The following is a 25,861-nucleotide window of genomic DNA, read 5'->3' on the forward strand; positions in this document are numbered from 1 at the left end:
AGCTCCGCGAAGACCCAGAGAAGGAGGACCGCGCCGTAAATGAGAGAGTGGTCCTACGGTGCGACAAGGGGGGAGAATTAAATGCAACGTTTCAGACTATGACTGATCTGATGAGTGAAACTTTAAGCTTAAAGACCCAGCTGCGTATGGCCGTTCGGGCGGTCAGAGAAGCAGCTGAGAAAGGGGATCTTAAACTGCCCCGACAAGATGGCGCCGAGCAGAGGGAAGACCGCGTGGAGAAGCCGGAAGAGAGGGATGGAGCTTCGGAGGAGCCCGCGAGGGTTCGGCCGGTAACTCCGCCCAGTGACGTAGCGTCGATTCTGCCGACCACGCCCCTCTGTCGATGGGAGGGGGAGTCAAGCGGAGGAGTGCATCCGCCCCTCCTGCCTGAAACAGCAACAACCCCCACTGTAACGATAACTACAGCTCCAACAGAGACAGCAACAACAACGACTCACGAAGAAATTGATCAGCCTGCAGCATCAAGCAGCCAAGTCGTCAATCCGCAGAGTGCAGTTCATGCTACTACCTATTACACTCGCTCCAGAGCCAAACTGCAGAACTTGTGTAGAGAATCCAGGATCCGACCCGAAGAAACTCAGGCTGTGTGGTTGGGACGTCTGGTCGTGGAACTTGGGTCCGACCTCCTGGACCAGGAAGAGGCAAGCTTCTTGGTGAGACAAGCTTCATGGAGTAGAGGACATGTCACTGACATCGACATGGTGGCGTTTAGCGTCCACTGGCCTATTCCAATTCCAGCGCTTGTGATAGGAGTGATCGAACAAAAGGCCCACGCGTGGCACGACGGACGACCAGAGCACACCGGTGCAGAACAGCTTGTACTGGCTATTATCGGAGTTTCGAATTGCGCATGAAACCCAAGAGAATGCACGTTGGGACTAACACCGCTCCAACGAATGCGACCATGGCCTCGCCGTCACCTGCGAGACCCTGGAACCATTCCGGTGACTCTTGACAGCATAGATAGTTGTCTTAAGGTTTACGGGCAAAGAAACATCATGGTTTTGCGGATTGTGCTGAACCCACTGGTCGATCATCCTGTGAGTAGTCTCCTTTATCAGTTGTCAAGACTGCGCGTCCTAATGGAGCCAAGACTATCCAGCGATCGGGAATGTCAGCGCCCGACTGAGGCTTAGAACACGAAACACCGCGAATCCGAGCGTCCAGTATTACGCCAGAGAAGGCAAGAGGAGCGATACATGTTTGGATTCCTCTTGCAGCGTTCTGGACTTAATAAGAGACAGCTTCGGATTTTAGGAGACGCGGGACAATGGCAGCTAGCCTACAAGTTAAGTTTTCATTATCTAGAAGAAGGCGACGACGACTCCTCGACAATTTCATCGAGTTGCTGAGTCGGAAAAGAGAGAGAGCTGTCCAGTATAGAATCGTGTTTACATATTTGTATTTAATAGTAATGATAAGTTTAATCGACTGCATTATCGTGCGGTCCTGTGTGATTTTTGTAAATAGTAGTGAATAACCATTTTAAGAGAGTTCTTTTACAGATCAGGGATTCAGAGTGCGTGGTGGAGAGAGGCCCTGAGAGGGACAACATCACCGAAAGGAACGAAGGCCTGACGCGCGATTCCACCATGACGCCCACCGAAGTCATGATCATTCAGTTTTTTGTTATGAATGTGATTTTATGTATATGTGTGTGTGTGTTGGTTATTATTTGATTCGTTCCCTTGAGGACGAACTTTTATTGTTGACTGATTTTGTTTTTGTTCGTTTAGTTTCGCGAACCATTGACAGAGCTATGAATAACCCAGATGATAGGTTTGAAGTATAATTTTATTGTGCCTTCAGCAAGGGGGGATGTCATGACCCAAAGGTCTGATTTTTGTGTGCGCTTTGGCACTAAGAATTTTCCCCGTGGGTTTACAGCTTCATTGCACGGAGGAGTTCTGCTGCGCAGAGAACCCGCATGCAAAGGAGTGTTCCTGCCACTTTGCAGTGGTCTTTGCAGGGTGCATTTTCTTTGCAATACAGAAATGCACGGTGCAAAGAGTTCCCGCTCGTTGTATGCAAATTTGTGCCCCGCAATTGGCTAGTTCTAAATTATTCACACGTGGCAGCTAGCGATTGGCCTGCTAGCCGTATAAGAGGCTTGAGCAGTTTCCGCCCAAGCTGAAGAGGACTCCGCATCCATCTCGTGGGGACTCTGGGTGTGCGCGGCAGGGTAATAGAAACCCTGTGTGTTGCTCAGAGGAGTTTGGCGGCCTGATCCACTGCCCACCTTTTCCCGTCTTCGAACGGAGCCTTCTATAAGACGTATTGATGAGTTTATGCGCGCTTGTCCTGGACATCCGGAGTTTTGTCTGCGTGGAGCCTAGCAAACTCCAAGTGTGTTCGTGTTTTCTGTTGTAACCACAACTCAAGCAAGTTCTCAGCCTGCACCGCGACCATCTCGGTGTAAGTAAACAATCTTAAAATCAACCGTTACATGTCTGTGCCTAATTCTAGCTCGGCGCCCACCCTCTCCGACCCGGCCTGCCCGGGCTGCCGGCCACAGCCCGCGTGCAGATCAACGAAAAGGGCCCAGGCTCCGACCCAGCCCACACAAGTAGTAAAACTAACAAGTGTAACCCTCATACTTGTTCAGTGTCAAGTGGGTATTTTTAAAATGGTACTGCTGGAAGTTGCCCCCCCCATGCTAACTAATATTTAACTTAAACTTCCCTTGCTGCAACTTGAGACCATTGCTCCTTGTTCTGTCATTTGCCGCCACTGAGAACAGTCCAGCTCCATCCTCTATCAAACCTTCCTTCAGGTAGTTGAAGGCTGCTACTAAGTCCCCTCTGTCTATTCTTCTCCAGACTTAAGTAAGCCCAGTTCTCTCAATCTTTCTGTACAAGTCTTGTCCCCTTCTCTTTTCTTCCCTGGCAGGCTGTGTAGTAGGCCATAGTGTCCACAAAGACTGGTGGCTCCCCAGAGGGAGCCAGCATTTTATTTTCAGTGAGTTTTTTCTTCCTTACCTTCGTTCTTTTTGTTGAGGGGGAGAAGCCCGCTAAAAGTGCGGAGTTTGATGTTTTTTTAGACTCCACACTTTTTTTTTTTGTGGGGCCTGCCCAAAATCCTGGTTTCTGCAACCATCACTATTTCATGATTTTTGGTGGTCCCGATTGATGCTTCCTTATTGGCTTGGTAACTGAATCCACAAATACAGTACCCTTGAGCTGGGACACGACTAACATGGAGAGTGTTTTTCAGTATACAACTAGTGTTTACAACTGACTTAGGATGAAAATGTGTCTGGTCTCCCAGCTTTGCTATAGACCTCCCTTATGACCGTGGCAAGTTTCCTGGGCCTAGATCCCAGAGCTATTTTAGTATGCATATTTTATTGACTTTATTCAGAGTTAGAATCTCAGGGGATATTTAGGTGCCTAACTTAGTTCCCAATCAGTAAAATGAATGAGCATATTTCCTGACCTTGCAGGGGAATTGTGAAGATGCATGTGTTAAAGATTATGAGGTTCTTGGATATTACAGCAATGGAGAGGATAAAAGTTTTAAGTTAAATCTGTTTTGCTTCAGTGGTTATCTTTTAGATCTAGCAAGGAAACAGTCTTATCTTGGTTGATTTTGTTGGAAGACTTCTTAGGGTTCTTGAATATATTTTTATCAATGCTCCATGCAATCTTGGATGTAAACAGTCTAGTTAAAAATGGTTTCCTAGTATTCTGTCTCTTATGTTTATTTTAATTGTACTGGTTCTTAAGTCTCCATCATCTTCTAAAGTAGAGAAAACTTGATTTAAAAAAAAAATGAAATTGGCAAAAAAAAGCAGAAGCTGAATGTTTCTCATCTCAGTCCTGACCCCATCTTTACAGATGATCCTTTAAAGAAGAAATATGGAAACAAGTCTTTATTTTTAAATATTTAAATTGATTACACCATAATTTATTTTCTTGGAACACTTTTGACGGACAAGACTTGAAAACTGTTATAACAGGCTATAATTAGTGTTTCTTTTTTTGAGGGGAGATTGGAACAATTAGTAAAGAGTTTAAATGATGCTTTAAGTGCTTGATTTAAGTCCTATTGGTATAGAAGATGTTAAGGAATAAAGGAAGGAAAATAAATATAGTATAGTTTCATAAATCAAGTACAGCTTTCACTTTCCCAGTTGATTCTTAAGACCCTCAAAAGCAGGTTCTTTCCAATGTAGTACTTTCAGCCTCTCTAGATCTGGTTTTGTTTGTCATAATTTTGTGCTAGTCGTACTAAAAGGTTTGCTTATATAAAAACTTTCAGGAATCCTAAAACCTTTTCTTTGAATTGTAAGACCTAATTTACTGGTTTGTTGAGAGAGATGTAATTTAAGTTTTCCCCGGTCATTTGGCTCCTCAGCTGCTTGGATGAGAAGTTAATTATCTTTGAGTAAATTTTGTCACGGTGGCATTCTGTCACCTGTTTGTGCAGGTGATGAAACATTACATTTATCCTTTAGTGAAATTGCTCTTTGCTTGGAAAAGTATCCTGTCTGTTTAATACCCAGACTTGTATGTAGCTTGAAGGGAAATGTTTTTCTTTGTGGTCTGAGATGCAAAGTTTTTGACTAGCCAAACCAGTTTCTCTTCAAAAGAAACATTATCCATAGAGCTGTTTTTCTTCTTTCTAGTTGCTCTTGTTTTAGTGTGGTGGGTGGGTGGGGGAGAACAACCCCCTCCCCACACATTAACATTCTTCTAATTTTACCTTTGACCTTAACTGGCTTCCAAGGTTTTGGCTGCTTCTGTACAAAGGTAACTGCGTGGGGTGACAAATGAAAGATGAATACTGGAGTCACTGCCTTCTACTGGCATTTGTAGCTGCCCTTGATGAGTCTGAATCTTGGGTTATTCTTGCTGTGATGTTTATACATTTATTCTTATTTGAACTTGACTTGTATCAGTTGACACACTGCTTGTGGCTTTTTAACAATAATTTTGAACAAAGGCCTAGCAAACCCTGTTTTAAAGGGTTTATTGGATTCGATGCTTATTTATTACACAAACCAGATTACTAGTGCCTAGGCTGCACTCAGCTACTCGCCAGCATACAGAATTATCGGTTAATTATTAACAAAGTTAATCAAATACTGTAATTAGCAAAGCTAGCCTGTCTGTCTTTGTGGTCTTTTGGACCAACTCAGATTAGAAATGAACTGTTAAATATCTGAGATTTGTAAGTGGGGCATACCTTATTGGAGCCTGCATTATATCTCATGTTCTTCAGGGGTTCATGAGACAAGTCTAGATACTGAATGAGAAAAAAAAATCCTTTTTTATTAACAGTCATGGAGAACTAATACAGAATAAAACTTCCAGGTATACTTGATTTCCAGAGTTTACCACCCAGTTCCCACATGCAACCAGCTCTATCTGTTACAAGGAACTCTCTCTAAGTTCTAATCTTTGATTTACATATCACTACTTTTTTTCCCCAGCTTAACTAGCATCTTCTTTGCTCCCAGATTCTTTAGTAGCATGCTGAAAAATGTGCCCAGATGTTTTATGTTGGGTTTAGTCTGTTCTCCTATGATATGCTGAATATCATCCCAGCATATACCAATGTATATTTCAAACATGCCTCAGAAACAAGCTGATTATTGCCAAGAATCCATTTTTCTCTTTCCCATAATATATCTTGTCAGAGATGAGAAAAACAGACAGTTCTTATGTGGTTCATTTCCCCCTAATATTGGATTAATGTTAGCAGTTGGGTTGGGGAAATGGGGGTCTTGTGGTGCGGTTGCACCCCATTTTGATTCCTGTTCCACCCAAACATTAAAACCAACTTCGTAGGAGAGGCAGCGGCATTTCTATTCCGGCAGCACAGTTGACTTCATGACTTATCGTCGTCCTCATTCCTGCTAAACTCCATCTGCTCCACAGGGACTAATGACCTCCTATTCTTTTTAATTACCTTGATATTTCACTGTTTAAACTATCCTTTCTTCTGCAATTTCGCTGTCAGCCCTTCCTGGTAATGCCTGACTTCTATTTCATACGCTTACAGACTGGTTTTTAGCTCTAGCTAAAACCTTAACTTGGGTGTGGTAAAATTAACTCGGGCATAGAAATGACTGACAGTGAACTATTGAAGGTACTGTCAAGATACTCAAGCAGGCTAGGTTTTGTTTTGTGAATCTGAATGAAAGATGTATCTTTAACTATAATAACCACAGGACTAATAACACTATATCTTTGTTTTTATCACTATATCTGTGCTTATTTTTGCCTAGTTTTATTGTTGTTTTTAAAGCTTAATATACTATCGGGCAATTAGTGCACATTCCAATAGTTATATTTGTTTTTCCTTTGATCTTAAGATTAATAATATTCCTAGCCCCCCTAACATATTAGCAAAGCTTCCAGCTTCTCTTTTCGCTGGAGAAAAAATGTGTTGTGTTGTACAGGATGATGGGCCATATCTTCTTCATTCCCCTTCTCAAAATCCTAGGTCTGCCCATTGGTTGGTTAATATGTCTGTAGCTTCATCCAGTTGATGTTGGTTCTCCTGAGTTATAAACAGCTGTTTCTGAGCATCTGCAGCCATGTCATGCATCTGCATCTGCATCAAGTGACTGCTTTGTTGGAGAGGGAAATTGCCTTCACTTAATTAGCAGCAGCAACTTAAGACTGACATTTTGGGAAACAAGCCACAACCAGCATCTTCCTAATTACAATAGGGCTTGGCAGGTTTTGCCAGGTATGTTTCATAGAGACCTATCTAATTCGTGGGGGCTGCCCCCTAATTTCACAAGCAAAGTGCGTGCCTGGGAAGCCATTTTGTGGGCAGTGCGGCAGGCTCTCCCATGCCTTGGACCAAGAGGCTCCGATGGCACCACCCGTCATTGCTGATTGGCTGCAGGAGCTGCCTGTCATGTGGCCCTGCCCCTTGCCACTGATTGGGTGCAAGGGTTGTCCATCATGCAACCCTGCCCCTTGCTGCTGATTGGAAGGGCAGGGCCATGTGACAGGCAGCCCTTGCAGCCAGTCAGTGGTGAGGAGTCAGGGGGGCATCAGCCATCTTACCAGTAGCCTTCTAGTAGGCAGCTTTTCCACTCTGCCCTCCCCCCTCTTCCTTCCTACAGGCATTGCCTGGATTTTGCAGAATCCACAAAATTGTTAGGTCCCTACTTATGAAGAATAATGCTTGGGAGACTTTTGGCTAGTTATACACGTACCTTTTCTTTTAGTGAAACACCAGAGATCCACTGCTTCTGAGCAGACTCGATTGAGCCTGCTTCGCATGCAAGCTGACGTGCACTGCTCTGCGCCACGTGCAGTTGTATAAGCAGCAAAAATCAACACAGAAAATGGTGGTGGTGCACTTTTGAACTAAAGCATCTCCAGGTGTTTGAGTTCAGAGGTGCTTTGCCGCCATTTTCTTTGCATTGGTGTGCATTTAGCCGCTTATACGACTGTATGCATCGCAGCACCAGGTGCTTTGAAAATTGCTTACATGTGTAAAAATACCCTTTGTGTTTACCATTAGTAAAAACTGTTTTGTGGAATGACAAAAATCAGAATCGTTTGCTCAAATTCGGTAGGTTTATGAGAGACTTGGTTTCCAAATAATTCTGTATTCCTTACTTTTAAAGTATTGTGGTAGCTGAAAAGCATTTTGATTTATTTTGTGTGGTTTTGCTTTCTTTTTCACTGAGTTTACTAGGGAGAAAAGACAAATGGTGAGCATGGGGAGGGAGGGTCTATAGAACAGGGAAGGAAAGGAAGGGTGTTTGAAAACACCTTCTGTCTGACTCAGTAGAACAGTGCAGGAAGCATGCACTATGATCTAATTAAATTTTTCTTGACATGAAAACCAAAAGCAGTTATAAGCAGGGGAACAAAAGAAATAATGTTGGGGGTCTAGCTGTAGAAAGCTGTTGTATCCCATTGCAAAAAATGCTCCAAAGGAAAACATCAGAAAACCTGATGATTTTTTTTTCCACCAGGCTTACTGAGTACACAGTGCATTAAATGAGATGTATGGAATATCTCCAATCTTAGAACAGTTGTGTTAGGCTCTTTGTACATCCAAGCAGGCATCACTACAACACTTTCTACATTTGAATGACTCTCTTCAACTTAGTTTCTGTAACAGATAGAACTTTAAATGAAAGGAAAAAAGGGAGGTCAGCTATGATCCTGAATTCTGTTCTTGGTGCCCTGGGTCTAGCAGCCCTGATTTGAGTAACTAGTCGAAACTGAGGCTTGCCAAAGATGAGAGAGAACATAGGCACTGCGAAGTATTTGCCTAAAGTCTCAATAGAACAATGACAGAAGTAGGAATAATAATGTGGTATCCTGAGTCCTGATAGTGCCCCCTCCACTGAATTATATTTTCTTATAACAGCTTTTTGTGTATGTCAGTTGTAGTTGCTGTTCTGTCACAAGTTTGCCAATGGATGTACTTTTAGTGGTCAGAGACCATTTAAGTTTCATAGTTTCATAGATGCTAGGGTTGGAAGGGACCTCAATAGATCATCGAGTCCGACCCCCTGCATAGGCAGGAAAGAGTGCTGGGTTCAGATGACCCCAGCTAGATGCCTATCTAACTTCCTCTTGAAGACCCCCAGGGTAGGGGAGAGCACCACCTCCCTTGGGAGCCCGTTCCAGACCTTGGCCACTCGAACTGTGAAGAAGTTCTTCCTTATGTCCAATCTAAATCTGCTCTCTGCTAGCTTGTGGCCATTATTTCTTGTAACCCCCAGGGGCGCCTTGGTGAATAAAACCTCACCAATTCCCTTCTGTGCCCCCATGATGAACTTATAGGCAGCCACAAGGTCGCCTCTCAACCTTCTCTTGCGGAGGCTGAAAAGGTCCAGGTGCCCCAGTCTCTCCTCATAGGGGTTGGCCTTATACTATCTAATTCAGTGTCATGGTTAGAAGTGCCAGTAAATCTTTCTCTGCCCTTCTTCCTGCCCCCGTTTTTTCTGAGTGGGATAGATACCTTGATGACTAGCGGTGCACCGATAGAGATTTTTGGGGTCGATACCAATAGCCAATATTTAAGGAGGCACATTGGCCAGTACAATCTGCTTTCTGACACCAGCCCAGCAGCTTGGAGAGCAGCATGTAGCTGCTAAGTCTGGTGTGGTGGAAGGGGCGTGGTGGTGGGGGAAGCATATCGAGGTCCCTGCAGTGAGGGAGGAGTAGGCTGGGGCAGGGGCTGGGATAAGTGTGGCTCACCCAGGGCGGGGCGGGCACAGGATGAAGCCACGGCTCGTCCGGGTGCTGCGGGAGAAGGGGGTGGTTTCCGCCGCTTTGTACTGTTCGTCTGAAAGCTGCTGGTCCAGCGGTTCCTGCTGCTGCTTCCACCACTCATCCAGGAGGGCATGGTGGGGGGGGGGGTGTGCAGGGCAGCATGCTCCCCTGGATCTGCGCAGGGTGGGGCAGGCCAGGAAGAGCCCTGTGCAGCCCAGGCCCCAACCCGCTCTGACCCGCGCAGATCCGGGGGCACACGCCACCGCCCCGATGAGAGGTGGGAGCCACCAGATGAGCAGGCAAGATCTGGGAGCCACTGGTCCAGCAAAGTGGTGCAAGCTGTCCCTGTGCCCCCTGGATGAGCTCTGGATCCATCCCACGCGTGCCCCACCCCGGCTGATCAGTGCTTACCCCAGCCCCTGCCCCACTTTTCCCTCCCTGTGGGGGCCTTGATCTGTCCCTGCTACACCCCTCCCCTCCCCTCCCCTCCCTTTCCACCACACCAGACTTACCAGCTGCATGGAGAGCTGGGCTTCTCGCTGCCTATGTGCTGCATTGCGGCTGTGTGCATGCTCAAGCCAAATTATCAGCCACATCAGGCCGATTTTTTTTTTTTTTTTTTTTTTTTTTTTTTGATAACGATCAATTTTCTTTCTATTGGAGCTGATCCAATACTGGATTGATGTATTGGTGCACCTCCTATTGATGAATTTTTCACAGTTAAACAATGGGATATAGGAGTAACCATCAATCTTGGGTTGCTTGTAGTCTGCTGATACCAAAAGAATATTGTGTCCAAACTCTTAATGAAAGAGAACTAAATAATGAGGTGGTACATAAAATCCCCAAATGTAGAAGAAATAATATTAAAGCCTGAAAGCCCTCTTCCATATGCTTCTGTTAACGTGTTGAGGATCCGTTCCTATTGATAAGGATGTATTGATAAGAGAGATTTTGAAATCCACCATAGTTGAGGTCAAGGAAGGTTAGAAACTCACAATGCCTAGCCATGATATTGATGTGTTCTGACTTGGAAGTATATTCGCTGAACTCTGAAATTGTAATTGATTTCTTTTTAGACCTGAGCATGAATCATCAAAGTAGGTTTTCTGCCCTGTCAGGAGCAGAAGTGGCTTCTACAACAGTGATTTGTGTATCTCTCACGTTTATTGTTATTCCTAATTAAAAAACATAATGGAGAAGAATAAGTAAAGCTTGGTGGTCAAGGCGCTAATTTAAGACTTGAGATATTTGAGTTATTTTTTTTGACTTGACAAACGTGTGTGATCTTGGTGAAATCAGGGTTTCTCTGCCCTTAACTTTACCACCTGGAAAATGGAAGTCAGGTTTCTTGCCTCATTGGTGATATGAGGCTTAATTCCTTACAATTGAAATGCTTATGTTAAGTGAGAAATCACAAATTCCGTAGACTTCTATTAGAGGATAGTTATTGCTGGTGTTGGAGTTTTTTGACTTGAAAGCGTATGGCAGTCTTGGAAGATGATGATGATGTGGGTAACTTTCTTTTCTTTCTGTGCAGGTCAACTTCGTAGTGTGCCAACTGTTTGCCTTGCTTGCAGCTATTTGGTTTCGAACATACCTTCATTCAAGCAAAACTAGCTCATTTATAAGACATGTTGTTGTCACTCTTTTGGGCCTTTATCTTGCATTTTTTTGTTTTGGATGGTAAGTAGTGTCTCTTCTTACTTTTCAATTATATGTGGATTTTAATTTTTGAGGTGTAGTAATACCTGCATTTTATTATGGTGAATCTTATGACTGACTTTTCTCCAGGAACCAAAGCAGAGACAAAAAGGGTATTCAGACAAAAACAAAGTAACAGCTCATCCAGTGTAACTGAGTATGTGTTTGTTTATAGTGCCTTGGTTCCATACTGGACAATTCCATGCTGGCATATGGCACCATGTTTTTAATTAGAGGTGCACCACTATATCAATCAATATCCTGTTGGCACAGGTGAAAGGAAATTTGACATTACCAGCAACCAGCTTTTTTTGGCCAACGTGGCCGATAACATCCCTGATAAGTGTTGTGTGCACGTGCGTAGCAGCAGCATGCACATGGCCAGGGATGGAGCCTGGCACCTTGGAGAGCAGTGTCCAGCCAGTAAGTCTGTTGGGGAGAAGGTGTATGGCGGGGGGGCAGATTGAGGCCCCCACGGGGAGGGAGGGCTTCTACGGGATAGAGCCTCAGGCGGCTCGTTTGGGAGCCAGTGGGGAGGGTGGGCAGCTCCTGCTGCTGTACCCATCCCTGGGGGATGTGTGGGGGGCATGTGCCCACTGGATTTGTGTGCGGGGTGAGGGCGTGCCTGTTGTAGGCTCGGGGCTGTGCTGGCCTCTTTCTGGCAGGGGGCTGGGTTGGGGCTGTGCTTGGGGCAGGTGGTAGTGGCACTGGGAGGGTGGGGGCTACAGGGTGGGCTAAAGCCACCCCAAAATTTGCTGAAGCCCCCTCTTCCCTTAGCTCCCCCTTCCCAGCATGGGAGCTGGGCCAGTGTTGGAGCTGAAAGAGGCTGGCACAGCCCCTAGCCTCAAGCCTGTAGCGGGCAGCTTGCTCATGCTCTGTGCGCAAATCCAGGGGGCACATACCCCACCCAAGTTCTCCTGGAGGTGTGTGCAGTGGTGGGAGACACACCCCACTCACCACCCTGGCCCAGCTGGGCAGTGCCTGCCCCCCTCCCCCCCCCCCCCTCCGATCTAGTGGCCAGATGCTGCTCTCCAAGCTGCTGGACTGTATATTGACATTGGATTGGTATTGGCCGATTATGGCTGGTTAATAATCGGCCATCAGCATCGGCCAAAAAAATCTTTATTGGTGCACCCCTATTTTTAATGCATCTTTCCTTCCACCAGCCAGGAGTATTGTAGATACCTTTTATCCCAGGACAAAGTGCAGTTCAGATACCTATGTCTGTCTCAGGACAAACCTTAAAAAGATTGACAGAATTAGAAGTGCTAACAGTCCTGTGATTAAATGTGAAATCTCTTCTTAGCCTTAGTGCAAGCTAGTAAGTCAGGGGTGGGCATCTTTTTTTTTGGTTGGAGGGCCACATGAGTTTTGATGTCTTCTTGACAGCCTCTTCCCCTCCTCCTCCCCCACAAACCTAACCTGGAGATGTAGCACACCCTGATCCTACCTAGAACCTGTTGGCTCCATCCACAGCATAGACAACAGGCAAGTGCTGACAGTGGGAGGTGGGGGGGCACAACTCTGCTTCGCTACCATTGCCCCTATTGCTGTTAGGTGTTGGGTTCAGGGCTGGGCTGCAGCCCCACGCCCCAGAATAGGTGCAGAAATCGGGGTGGGGGGGCATGTGCTTGTGTCCCTGCCATGTGTAACCTATGGTCCGCAGCTTACACCCCACCCCCCCCAACCCTGTTGGCAGAAGAAGCCCTGAGTGGGTGCCAGCATCTGTTGTGGAACCTGCTGGGCATGTCTAGGTAAGGATTAGGGCATTTGCCTGGGTCCACAGCTTCTGCTACTGCATCAGCACTGGGCAGAAGCAGTTTGGGCTGCCTGCCCATCACAGCTGAAACAGCCCCATCCATTCACCCATACAGCTATACTTTGCCCACCCCTGCAATAGTCCATACTGGGGACAGAGTTACCCTGCAGTCTTGGTCCTTACTTGGTTCACCCCACATCTAGTCCCCAGTTGTAGTCCACCCCACATCTAGTCCCCAGTTATAGTCCAGCACTAACTAAAACTGAATCCAGACAAGATAGTGGTCTTAGTGGTTGGCAGACTTCATGATGGGGGGGGGGAGGCGGGGAGGGAGATAGGGACACCTGCATTGTTGGATTTTGATTTGGTGCATCAGTAATTCAGCTAAAACTCTATTATTAAATGCAAAGGTCAAGAGCAGTTAAACATTTTTTACATAAAAGTTCAAAAAATAATACTATAAGAAAATGCCAGTTAGATAATCATAGAGAAGTAGGGCTTGAAGGGACCTCCAGAGGTCATCTAGTCCAACCTCTAGCCTGAGGCATGAACATCCCTATCCAAACCATCCTTATAAAACCTATTATCTAAATTCTGCGTAAGACTGCTGTCAACCCTGCAATACAGACCTAGCACCCTAACCTGCCACAGGTAAAGCAGGGGAACCATAGGAGCCAACTTTTCTGCTTCTGTGAAATGTTTTTAATATATGCTCAAGAGATCTTGGTCATGCCCCCTGCTACAGAGGAAGGCAAAAACACCCATGGACCTTAGCAATCTGAGGTAAAGGGAGAGTAAAATTCCTTCCTAACCCCATACATGGTGATCAGTTTTACCCTGAGCAGAGCAAGGCTCTAGCCAGGTACCTCTGGCTAGGGTCCCAGCAAGAGCACTGGCACACTCCAGTCAAAGTCCCCAGCAAATGCCTCTGAGTGCAGCTTAAAAACACAGACACATTTAGCAGAACCTGAGGGTGGGAAAGCCCAGAAGCACGGGAAATACCCTTAGTAGAAGAATGTAGGCTTAGATCATCCCCGACCAGTGGCTGTCCAGCCTCTTTTTGACTACCTCAAGTGATGGAGAGTCCACAACTTCCCTAAGCAGTCTGTTCCGCTACCTCTAACTGTTCTAACAGTGAACTTTTTTTTTTTCTGGATATCCAACCTAAATCTACTTTGTTGCAGCTTCAAGCCATTGGTCCACGTCATTTGCTCTGCAGCAAGAGAGAAGATTTTTCTCTCTTCTTTATGGCAGTCTTTCAAGTATTTGAACACTGCTATCATGTCTCCTTTTAATCACCTTTTCCACTAGTTGAACGTGCCTATCTCCTTCAGCCTCTCCTCATTTGACTTGCCCTCCAAGCCCTTGATCATTATTTTTGCCTGCTTCTAGACCCTGTCTAACTTCTCCACATCTGTTTTAAAATCTGGAGCCCAGAACTGCATGCAGTACTCCAGATGAGGCTTATCCAGTGCCTAGTAGAGAGGCACTATAGGTATTGCAACATTGCTGTCTAATAATGACCACATGTGTACCATTACAGTTGCAAGCATTTGATCAGAATATTTACAGCTGGGTTAGTGAGGGAAATTCTAGCTGTTCCATGCTGACTAGTTCCATCAGGTCAGCTCACACTAACAGATTTTTTCTTTCCTGCTTTTCTTTATGCCCCCTGAATTTCCTGTTGCATCATCTTTTGAGTTCTAAAAACTTGTCAGATCTAGTCTGAACTCCCATACCTACTTGTCATTCCCAGTACACACAACTTTCCTTCTTTTTGTCTGTCTGTCTGTCTGTCTGTCTGTCTGTCTGTCTGTCTGTCTGTCTGTCTGTCTGTCTGTCTGTCTGTCTGTCTGTCTGTCTGTCTGTCTGTCTGTCTGTTTTTGGTGGGTTGCCTCCTAGACTTCCAGGAGCTAATCTTGACACTACCTACTCTGCCCCTCCCCCTGGTCTGCCAGTCTCCTTGCTGTTGTTCACTTATCTTTTTCTCCTATATTAGCATATCTGTGGCTTGCTGCACTTAATTCTGTCCACATTATCATTTTTTTTGTCTTTCTACTTAAACTTTGGTTTCATGAACGATTGTTATGCTTGTACCTGAAGATAAAATATTCCATTGCCTATTGCATAATAACAGTACTTTTCATAATTCCTATACCTATCACTCGAGTGCAATCTCCTCTTGTCACTCAGATTTGCAGCCTTGGTTCTCCTGGATCCTTTGCTGTACCTTTATTTTCATGTTGTGGTGACAAGTAAGAATGCCTTTCACCAACTGCATGGGTGATAAGCATGCAACCTTTCTCAGGTTCACATCTGGCAACCATTGTATGTATGTTTGTAACCTCAAACAGGACAGACTACTACAGTGCGCTCTGTGTAAAGCAGCCCTTGACATCTGGAAGTTGCAGCTGATGCAGAACGTGGCATTCTGCCTTCTCGCAGGATAGGTCACCAGAAGCACATTACTCTGTTTGTGGGTCTGTACTGACTTTTGTAGCTTTCCAAGTGCAGTCAACATACTGGTTTTGACCTGTAAGGCCCAAAACCTAAGCCTTTTTTGGAAAAGGTGGCATATAAATCTAATAAATAAACAAACCATCTGGCCTACACATACTTAAGAGAGAACCTTCTCCTTATGTTCCATTATGATCCCTAAAGTCAGTAGCTTCTGCAAATACCATCTATGCTTCAAGTTCATTTTGTAAATGCTTGGGAGGTCATTCTGAGGAGTTGCTATTCAGCTCTGGAACTCTGCCTTGAGGCTCTTCAGAGCCTGAATCTGGACATCTTAAGGAAGCATTGTAATATATTCTTATTTGAGTGTTTGCAGCCTGGTTTAAGTTATGGGCATTATTGGAGAAGTTTCTGTTGCATAATATTTTTATCTGGATTTTATTATATACCACTCTGAGCCTATTTTGGAGAGGGCAGCTTATACATCTAATAAATAACAGTAACATTGCTTTGCTACTTCTGGTTGGTGAGGGGGAGTGGGCTCAGTATTTGTCAGTTATGTGCTGTCAGGGCCCTGTACTGGGAGGGACTCTAGATATATTTTAAATGTCACAGTACTGTTCCTAATTCCTTAAAGGTCTTTTTATGAACTAAGGATTGCATGGTCTTAGGCGGGGAGGAAAATCTAAAATTAAAACTACTTTATATCTCTCTTATTGTACCTCACAAATGTACCTTTAGGTACTACGCTATGAAGAAATGCAGTGGTGTTTAGGGACGTTACTGATTTCAAGTACCAATTAATTTTGTTTTTGTTGAATAGTGTATAGAGACCTAAGTACTGTGTTGGGAAGGGGTAGGAAGTGGCTAAAACTTACATGATTGATAGGGTCTCCAGCACAAGGAAGGGTCTAGATTGGAAGCTCAGTCTAGAATGGTACATCTCAAAGATGAAACAATAAAGAAAGAGCCTAGTTGCAATTGCTGCTATGCCATCTTGAACTACTTAGATTAGTGGATCTCGATCCAATGGTAGATCTTGGAGCCTCTTGGAGTCGATCCGAGGCTGGGGTTGAGGGCTGACTGTCCGCATACATGCATGCACGCGCCGCAGCCCAGCAGGTCAGTCCGTGGGGGAGGGAAGGGAAGGGGGCTAGATCGAGGTCCCTGCGGTGAGAGACAGTGCCACATATGCAGGAACAGCGGTAAGTTAAGTGGGACCCCAGCTGGGTGGGACTTACCTGCTGGGGAGGTGCGCCCCCAAATAATTTTCTCCCTCTGCCTCAGTCTGCCCCCTGCTTTCCTCCCCACAGACTTACCTGCTGGGGGGGTGGGAGGGGGCAGCAGTACATGTTAGATTTTTGGGTTGCTTTTAAATGCCAAAGGTGATCTCCTACTTAAAAGTTGGAGACCACTGACTTAAATGTAGTAAGAAAAACAGTAGGGATGATGAAAGGAAAATACTTAATTTGAAGGTTGACTTGAATTCACAAAATCTCGCTGCAGAAATTATTGCTTTATGGCAGTGTGGCTTTTTTACTATTTTGTCTAATATGAAATAAAGAGGCAGACTTAATTAATAGGTGGCAGTACAGATTCTTTTAACTTTCTCTTCAGGTGACAATATATCTTGAACAAGGCTCCTCTCCTTCATTGACTGAACTTCTCTGGCAATGCTTTTAAAAGCATTGCTAAGGAACGATAACCTTAATTTTGTCCTCTGGCTAAGTACAGATAGTCAAAAAGCCCGAGACTGAATTGATTCAGTCTTTGCAGGTTACTCTAAACTGCAAAAATTTAATCAGTAAGCAAATGAAGAGACATCTGCTTTTGATTCAGGAAATACAGCCACATGCCTGCAGTGGCTCAATCCGGAAACCAGCAGGTGCTAGAGCACAGCTTTCTGGCACGTAGCCAGCATGGGCTGTGTTTACTACCTCTTCCTGCTGCCCCCAGGGTTTCTGGGATTTTCAGTCTAGAATCACAGCAGCAAGACTCTGCAGGGTTGCTCATCACTCCCACTTCCTGCTTTCAGATGCCTATGGGATTTGTAATCCACACTTGCAGCTGGCAGGGCAGGGCAGGGCAGCTCTCCTCTGTACTTGGGGGAAGGGAAGTTTAACCCCGCTTCCAGACCCCAGCAGGGGTTTGCCTGGAACGGGCTGGCAATGAGCTGGCCAGTGAGCCAGTCCTCACTGCTCCAGCTAGGGAGCAGAAGAGCGGGGCCAGCCATATTCTCTGGAGTGAATAGCACAGCTGAGCCAGGGGCTGCAGAATGCTGGGGAACTCTGATTTAACTTGAACCAGGAAGGAGTCTGGGACAGAAGTTCCATAAGCTGGTTTGACCTAAATCAGTTAAGTCTGATGCTACATTCAGCCAGGTTTTTCTTAAGCCGGTTTCAGCCATCTTGAAAATGGTTTATGTGCACTGAGCTTCTGTTCTGTTACAGGTTTAAACCGGTTTCTGATCACTTAAACCAGTTTATGTGGAACTCTGTCCCTAGCCTCTACTTCCACCACTTTGCGTAGCTCTCTGTATTTTGAGCTGTAACTGTGGCCTCTAGCTAATTCAGTCCAAAATGCCAGGTAAAGATCAAATTGTTGCAGGTGTTACTTACAGGTTCAGGAAACTTTAAACTTTTACACTTGATAAGCATTTGCTTGTCTGTCAGCTTTGTGCATGCTTCCATATAAAACTTTACATGCATGACCAACAAATGTGTAGTAGAGATGTAAACTTTCAGTTGTGATGATCTGCTTTATTTAGTGAGTCCATGCAATTATACTTTCAAATGGTTTATAGATTAATAGAAATATAGCATTACTTCTAATTTTTATAAGGTTTCAGACACAACATATCAAATTAATACACTGTTTCAGAATAAATAAAACAATGTTGACTATCTGAAATTTAATGATAGAAAGTGAAACTCTTTACATTAAGGATTGATCATTTTATGGACAGTCTTCTCAGAGAGGAGAAATCACTTTGGAGAAATGCAATCCAAACAGTTTCAGATTTAGCAGCTTTGGGGTGTGTTTAGTTTTGACAGTAATTCAGAATTCTATCATAAATAGTTTCCTCATGGCTTGCTATACATGTCTTGAGGCCCCCTTCTCTATGGTGAAAAAATATATATCTAAACTAACAAAAATTTTTAAGAAGGAGGAAAAAAAGTATGTCTCCCTAGAGAGATTTAAATTGCAGTTTTAAAAGTTAGGTGTAGAGATTAGTCATGCACACATGATTTCCCCCCCCCCCCCCCACTAGCTTTAGTATGGATTTAAACAAGTGTCTAAGGAAATTATTTAAAAATATTAGATTACAGATTTCTGGCACTTCTCTTCTCAATCACATTTTCTAATTAGAGTGGTTTTTAAACTTTTTTGGGCTTTGATCCTGTCTATTGTTTCAGAACTGTTTTGTTATGGTGCTGTCCTATAAGTGCTGTTAATACACACAGCCTATTTACTCTTGTTATCGTGTGTACAGATGGAAGTTGGATACTGGTAATCTGTTTACAGTATTTACTATACATGCAAGGCTCAAAAGGCCAAATACTTTAAAATGAATACAATTCCAATACGGTATATTAAAATAGCAAATAAATTCTGCCAGTTTGTTCTCCAGCTATTTAGTTGCAGCCCAGAATTGATGGTGTGATTGGATGGTGCATGGTCCGTCTAGTACAGTGGTGCCCAATCATCTGACTCCATGTGTGGGATCCTACGCGGAGTTGGTCCGTGTGTGACCCTACATGCCCACATCTGGCTATGTGCTGGCCTGATCCCACCTTGGGCCACATTATTGGCCTGTGTGGTGCTCCACAGGTCCTGAAACTTGGCAGCAGGGGAGTAACAGTTAACACTGTATGCTTAGGGGCAACAGGGGAGTGTATGCTTAGGGGCAACCAACATGGGTTCATTAGAGGCAGGTCCTGTTAGACCAACCTGGTGGCCTTCTATGACCAGGTCATAAAATCCTTGGACGCAGGTGTCATGGTGGACATAGTCTTTCTGGACTTTAGGAAGGCCTTTGACACTGTCTCTCACCCCATCCTCATTAAAGAACTAGGAGTTTGTGGTGTTGATGCCTACAGTCAGATGGGTTGCCAATTGGCTGGAGGGCCACACCCAGAGAGTGGTAGTGGACGGGTCATTTTCGACCTGGAGGGATGTGGGCAATGGGGACCCCCCAGGGCTCAGTCCTTGGGTCCGCACTGTTCAACATCTTCATCAGCAACTTGGATGAGGGGGTGAAAAGCACCTTGTTCAAATTTGCAGATGTCACTAAGATGTGGGGAGAAGTGGGCGCGCTAGAAGGGGAGGACAGGCTGCAATTGGATCTGGACAGGTTACAGGGGTGGGCGGATGAGAATAAGATGGGATTTGATACTGACAGGTGCAGGGTACTGCACCGAGGGAGAAAGAACCAGCAGCATACTTACAGGCTGGGGAACTCCCTTCTTGTCAGCACAGAGGCAGAAAAGGATCTTGGAGTCATTACAGACTCCAAGATGAACATGGGCCACCAATGTGGTGACGCAGTCAAGAAGGCTAACTGCACCTTGTCATGCATCCACAGATGCATCACAAGCAAGTCCAAGGAGGTGATCTTCCCCCTCTATATGATGTTGGTCAGGCTGCAGTTGGAGTACTGTGTCCAGTTCTGGGTGCTGCACTTCAGGAGGGATGCAGACAACATGGAGAGGGGGGCTCGCATGATCAGGGGCCAGCAGGGCAGGCCCTACGAGGAGAGGCTACGGGACCTGAACCTGTTCAGCCTCCACAAGAGAAGGCTGAGAGGGGATCTGGTGGCTGTCTATAAACTGGCCAAGGGAGACCAGCAAGCAATGGGAGAGTCCCTGTTCCCCCGAGCACTGCTGGGAGTAACGCGGAACAATGGCCATAAATTGACAGAGAGTAGATTCAGGCTAGATATCAGGAGGCATTACTTCACTGTCGGGGCGGCTAGGATCTGGAACCAACTTCCAAGCGAAGTGGTGCTGGCTCCTACCCTGGGGATCTTTAAGAGGATGTTAGACAAAAACCTTGCTGGGGCCGTCTGTCTCTTTCCTGCCCATGGCATGGGGTCGGACTTGATGATCTGCTCAGGTCCCTTCCGACCCTACCAACTATGAAACACTACCACCACTCCCCCACCACTAGATTTTCAGATGCATGGGGAAGCCCTGCAGGCCAGAGGTTGGGAGCCACTGTTTTAGTGGCACAAGGATCAACTCTTCCTCCTCTTCTCCCCCTTCCCCTCCGTCTGCCTCTGTTTTGACCTCCCAGTTGCTGATGCAGTTGTACAAGCTGTGAAAACAAGGAATAATTTGGAATATTCTGCCCCTTAGGAACATAAAAAACAAATACCGTACATTATAAAGTTGAATCTAAAGTGACACTGAATTAGATGCCCCCCAAATAATTAGATTCTATACATGAAAAATGTATAAATTTGTCATAATTTTCCATGTATAGAATCTAATTTATTGGGAGGTCCTCTTTAATTCATCCCCCCCCACTGCTGTGAGGGGGCAGGTGGTATGGAGAGGTCAAGCAACTTGCCTCCTGCTTGTGCCTGACCCCTTGTCACCTCTGTCTTCTGCCTGCCTAACTCTCTTTCCCCCCAGCCTTGGGCCTCACTTTCCCCCTCAGCCTCTGCACCCAGTTTTCCCCTTCACTTCCTCTTGCTCCATGCCAGGAGGCTTCATCCCTTTTTTAGCCTGGAACAGAGCATGATCTGAGCTCAACCCCCGTAGCAGCTATGCGCCACTGCTACAGCGTGCAGTGTGGACTGAGCCTGCTGGTGTGGAGCAAGGGTAATGCAGGGAGGGAGAGGAGCAGGTAGGGGAGCAAAAGCTGCATGGTGGGGTGAGGTGGAGGGAAAGAGGCTGCCTGGGAAGAGGTGGGGAGGGGGACAGACAGCAGCTCTAGTTATGGTCCTGAACCTAGGTAGGGGCTGGAGCCCGAGCCACAGCAACTGCCTGCCCCCACCCCCCAATTCTAAGATGGAGTTCTCCCCGCCCCCCCATGTTAAATGGGGGACATGGGGAAACTTGTCTTAGAATCGAATCAATACAGTTATTTTGCCTACCTCAAAACTGAAGTGCACTACCTTTTTAAAATTTCACTTAATGCATTGGAATTGTGATTTGGGGTAGAAAGGAAGGGCATAGTGTCCTGGGATGTAAATGTTGTTGAAGCTGTGGAGTCTCTCTCTCATACAGTTAAAATATTTACATTTCTCTTTTTCTTTAATTTGAATGCTATTGTAAACGAACTGCATGTGAATCATCACAGTCCTGCTGCTAGTACTATCATGCAGGCGTTGTGTAGCAGGATTCATCATTCTGAATGCTGAAGGCAAAAGGCTGACTTGCCAGTATGAATTACAATTCCACCATAAGGCTTACTTCGTTAAAATAATGGATTTTTAGTGCAGTTTTTTTTAAATTAGAAGAAAAAAAACTAGCATTTTCAAACTTTTCTTCACAAAAAATAGAACATACTACTAACGTTTCTTTAAAATGTTAGCCTAAGTATAATGTTTTACTTTAGATATTAATTTTCATCAAATGAAAGGACAGGCCAATACATTTAAAAATGTATGGTATAATTGTTTTCTTTCTAAAAGCATTGCAACAGTGTTCCAATATGAAACCTAATATTCTAGTAACTTGTAGTTTCTCTTGTGGTGTTTTAATATGTTTTCCATTGCCCTGAAGTCAGGGACATAATTTTATTTTTCTTTGGATAAATAATACTTTTTTTTCTATACTTGGTGCTCTTACATCACTGTGTGGCTGTTATGAAGAGAGTGACTGACATATTGCCTTTCAGTGCTCTTTGTTTACCTCTTCTAGTGTTCTTGTTCAGTCTCATTATAATATGTTGCTCTCTTTTTATTTTGTAGATTTTTATTATCTGTAAGAAGGCTAGCTAAAGCTGAGGCATAGAAATCCATGTGAACTGAACCTACTATTCAAAAATGTTTTGTACTTTTTTTATGTAAAACAAATTTATTTCATTCTCAATTCTGCGCGTGTGTTGTGTCTCTTCCCCCCCCCCCCATTTCAGTGTACTGAATTATGGATATTAGTGTACTGAATTATGGATATTAGCTTCTCGCTGAATGAGGTTGAAGATGGTGGATGAGGATAGATTTTATAAGAAATACTTATAATTGTCCATTTAAAATTGAGCTTAAAATGAATAGAAACAGTAGCTGCTTTTTAGGCTTTATATTTATGGGAGATAATTTTTTTTTTTTCTTCAAATAAATTAAAATGACATTTTATTGCATAGAAGAGTGCTTTTTGGTCTGTTTAGATTAAGGTGATTCCAGAGTGAAAGAGAATCTGTTTACAAAAGACCAAACCCACTTCCCTTATCCAGATTGTTACGGATATGAATTGAAGGAGAGAAGAATGTTATCAGTGCCATGCTGGTCTTTTGAAAGAGAATTTCTTTCCTTTTTTTAAAGATGATATAGGGTTTGGTTGAAGAGAATGAATAGTATAGTCTGTTGCTTTTTACCAGCTGATACTTGTTAGATCACCTTTTAAGAAACAAATTTATGATCTTACTTTACTTCCTAGTTGTCACATACCTGCATCTTGTAGTCATGCCATTGCAGGTGTTGACCTTGGTAGGTAATGAGACTGAACTCCAGGATGGGGGTTTGATGCATGTGTTTGGGAAGGTTCTCTCTCTCTCTGGCGCTTGCGCTCTTGCATGTGCGTGCTCATTTGCACTCTCTGTCAAACACTGCATATGTATCATTGTCACTATGACCTTCTGCCTGCTTGCAAAAAGTGAACCGTGAAACATGAATTCCAGTTGTACCCTGTATTGTTTATATGTGATGTACAAGTCTCACAATATCTATAGGTTTCTAGAAGGAAGGATTTTTGGTGGTAACTTTTGCTGGACCAACTGTGTAGTTGGGAGAGTTGCTAGGCAAGCTTTAAGGCACAAAGTGCCTTTCTTCAGGTATGGGGGAGAAGAAAGTGCAGCCTAAACTAAGCTGAAAAAAGACTGAAGAAGGGCACTTCAAGCTTATCTAGCAGCTCTTCCACCTATATAGTTGGTTCAGTAAAAGATGTCCCCAAAAACCCTTTGCTGCTTGCATATTTCCTGAACCATAATGGCAACAGCAACACCCCAACCTTGGTAAAGATTTCTAGTATGTACTCCTTTTTGTTTTTAGGGCTGGCAGAGCTCCAGCTTTGCTTTTTAGTGTTCTGCAACATCACCATACGGGTCCCTTTTAAAGATACGGTATCTTTCATCAAAAAGCCAACACTTTTTGACATGCTATCATGCACAATTAAAAAAAAAAAAAAAAGTGGAGGTGAAAAGGTGTGTGTTAAAAAGCTAGACTGCGGAATGACCAGTCAGATATTCCAGCAAGGTCAGAACATCCTGATGGAGTTGGTGGCTTACCTTTTTGATAGTGTCATGGTGACTGTCAACAGCAGGAGCAAGGATTCTTCCCCATCACTTGGCCATGGTGTAACTCTCCCCTCCAGTTAGGGTCAGGCAACCCCTGCCCTGTTTCTTTTAAACTTTTGCAGTTTCCTGCTCCTTCCTTCCACCTGGGGTGGATACTCCTGGAGCTGGTTCTGGTGCCCCCTACTGGCTTTTTGCTGCAACTGCAAGTAGCTCCATTCAGCAGCACAGGAGATGGGGGGAGCCCTTAGCTGGCATAGGTCTCACTTGCAAAGACCTATTGCACTTACTGCAGGGAGGAGGGGGTTGTGTGCCCCCTCCCCTTGCACATGGGCTATGAATCTGCTAAGGTCCTGAGAGGAAGTGGGCAGAGTGCTTAAGAGAAGTGTTTGTGTGTTTGTTTTTGGACTCTTCCGCAACAACAGAGTTCTGGAGTTAGTGGTCTGCTGAAATACACAAGTTACTTCATAATTTGGTGAATTCTAACACAAGTGAAACATTAATAAACTATGGAGAGTTAGTGAAAGGCAAAATCATGCGTTTTTAAGTAAAAAATGGACAGGGAACAGCTGTTAAAACTAAATACTTCAGAGTATGACACATGTAAGATACAGTGGTGAAAGGCTTCTTTGAATTCTACTGCTAGGTACTGAGAGAATTTACCAAAAGTAAATAGCAAAAAAGGGAAAAACTGTTCTGGATCAAAATTTGTTTCCTTCTTTGCATTTTTAATGTGCTCCAGCCTTAGTAGCACCATCACAAAGTACAGAACTTTTGGAGACATTTTGAAGGGCATGCAACAACTCACTTCAATCAGCTGCTGTTGAAGGAGGTGTAACTGGGTATTGTGTAGTCCTAGGTAAACTGTACTGCCACTTGTGATGCATTTTGGATGTAAAAATCTCAAAATTGATTTCACAGCTTTCAACCTGTAGCTTAGTCTTTTTCTGGAATATAATAGCTCTACATTGTGTCTGAGGCCAGAAATGAGTTTGCAGGCATTTAGAAACATTTGAGAATACTGAACAAAGTTCATTTACAAAAGCTGAACAGAAAATAACATAGTAGAATAATTCAGGCATTGCTTCTTTCTTTATTGCTTTAACTGAATTGGTTCATTTAAGTCCTTTATTTAAAAAACAGAAATAGATTGAAGACCTCTACTATTTTGTAGAGTTCGTGATTGTTAAGTATTTGTTTCTGGACTGAAGAAAAAAATGTCAGATGAAGATTTGATTATGCAAGATGAAGAAGTAGATAGATGTACTGATGAATTTGTTAATAACCATGATACAGATAAAGCATTGATGGTTATAAAGAGGGCATTGCAAAGAGAAATGATTTTGGTGAATTGACCTATTGTCTACCTGCATTTAATTATTTTTTAAATTAAATTTTGTTGTAGCTCTTTAATATTCAGTAACATTCAAATGTAAATACTAATCTATGGTGCTAAAACAGTAAATCACTTATTATAATATATTATACTATTATAAAATATGTATTATAATATAATTAAAAAAATCAGTTAACTATGTTTCATTTTGAGTTTAAAACATAATTCAGTAAGGTATCTAAGTGGTTGGAGGTTTTGTAGCCTTTTGGTTTTTTTACTGTTCTGATAGATTAATACTTAAATACTAGACTAGTTTTGACATTATTTGGCTAGTCAATTACTTTTGATTGATCAAATGCCCAGGTATTATGAAGGGCAAACATTCAATTATTCTTTTCATTTATTTAACCAAAAAGGAATTTTAGAAGTAACCTTTAAGTACATACAAAAGCCCACCTTTATTTTAGTTAAAAAAAAATATACACCAGTACTGGATTCTTGCTAATGGAAAATGAATGCCTGGAAGTGACTATTTATACTTTTTTTTTTTTCCCCCCCCTCTCCCCAGGTATGCCTTACATTTTGTTATACAAAGTGGAATTTCTTACTTTATCATGATCATAATAGGAGTGGAAAATATGCACAAGTGAGTATTAGAATTCTTATTTAAAATCTGGAGGGTTTTAAATTAATGAAATTTGAACACTTATTTTAAAATGTTCATATTTCTTATAACTGCATAGCATGTCACTTTCTGTAAACGTTAAAATGTTCTAACCTTTTTAAATAAACCATACTCAGTGGAACTGAAGTATTTCTAGAGGGCAAAAAAAGTTTTCTTGTTCTCTGTCTCGTGTTTTCTGTCTTGTTCTGTCTGGATCTTCTCCGCCCCCCCCCTTCCTGCCCCGCCCCCTCCAAAGCATGCTG

General features: G+C 43.7%; 1 protein-coding gene and 1 long non-coding RNA gene across 4 annotated transcripts in view; one reads left to right on the top strand and one right to left on the bottom strand.

Annotated features, from left to right (window-relative positions):
- The window catches only part of MBOAT2 (membrane bound O-acyltransferase domain containing 2), a 229,023-nt gene that overhangs the window by 22,116 nt on the left and 181,046 nt on the right, over positions 1-25,861 (top strand). For both annotated transcript variants that reach the window (XM_059729762.1, XM_059729765.1), the window contains 2 exons: positions 10,762-10,907; positions 25,503-25,580. In XM_059729762.1, the coding sequence (XP_059585745.1) occupies positions 10,762-10,907; positions 25,503-25,580 (224 nt within the window). The remainder of the gene's footprint in view (positions 1-10,761; positions 10,908-25,502; positions 25,581-25,861) is intronic.
- Positions 1-25,861, bottom strand: part of LOC109284388 (uncharacterized) — a 35,847-nt gene that overhangs the window by 9,494 nt on the left and 492 nt on the right. The window contains exon 2 of one of the 2 annotated variants that reach the window (XR_002091833.2): positions 5,209-5,268. The exons of the other annotated variant lie outside the window; for it this stretch is intronic. This is a non-coding gene — a long non-coding RNA (uncharacterized LOC109284388). The remainder of the gene's footprint in view (positions 1-5,208; positions 5,269-25,861) is intronic. 2 annotated transcript variants of the gene reach the window in all.

Source organism: Alligator mississippiensis, chromosome 1 (assembly GCF_030867095.1).
Source record: "Alligator mississippiensis isolate rAllMis1 chromosome 1, rAllMis1, whole genome shotgun sequence".
Classification (NCBI taxonomy): domain Eukaryota; kingdom Metazoa; phylum Chordata; order Crocodylia; family Alligatoridae; genus Alligator; species Alligator mississippiensis.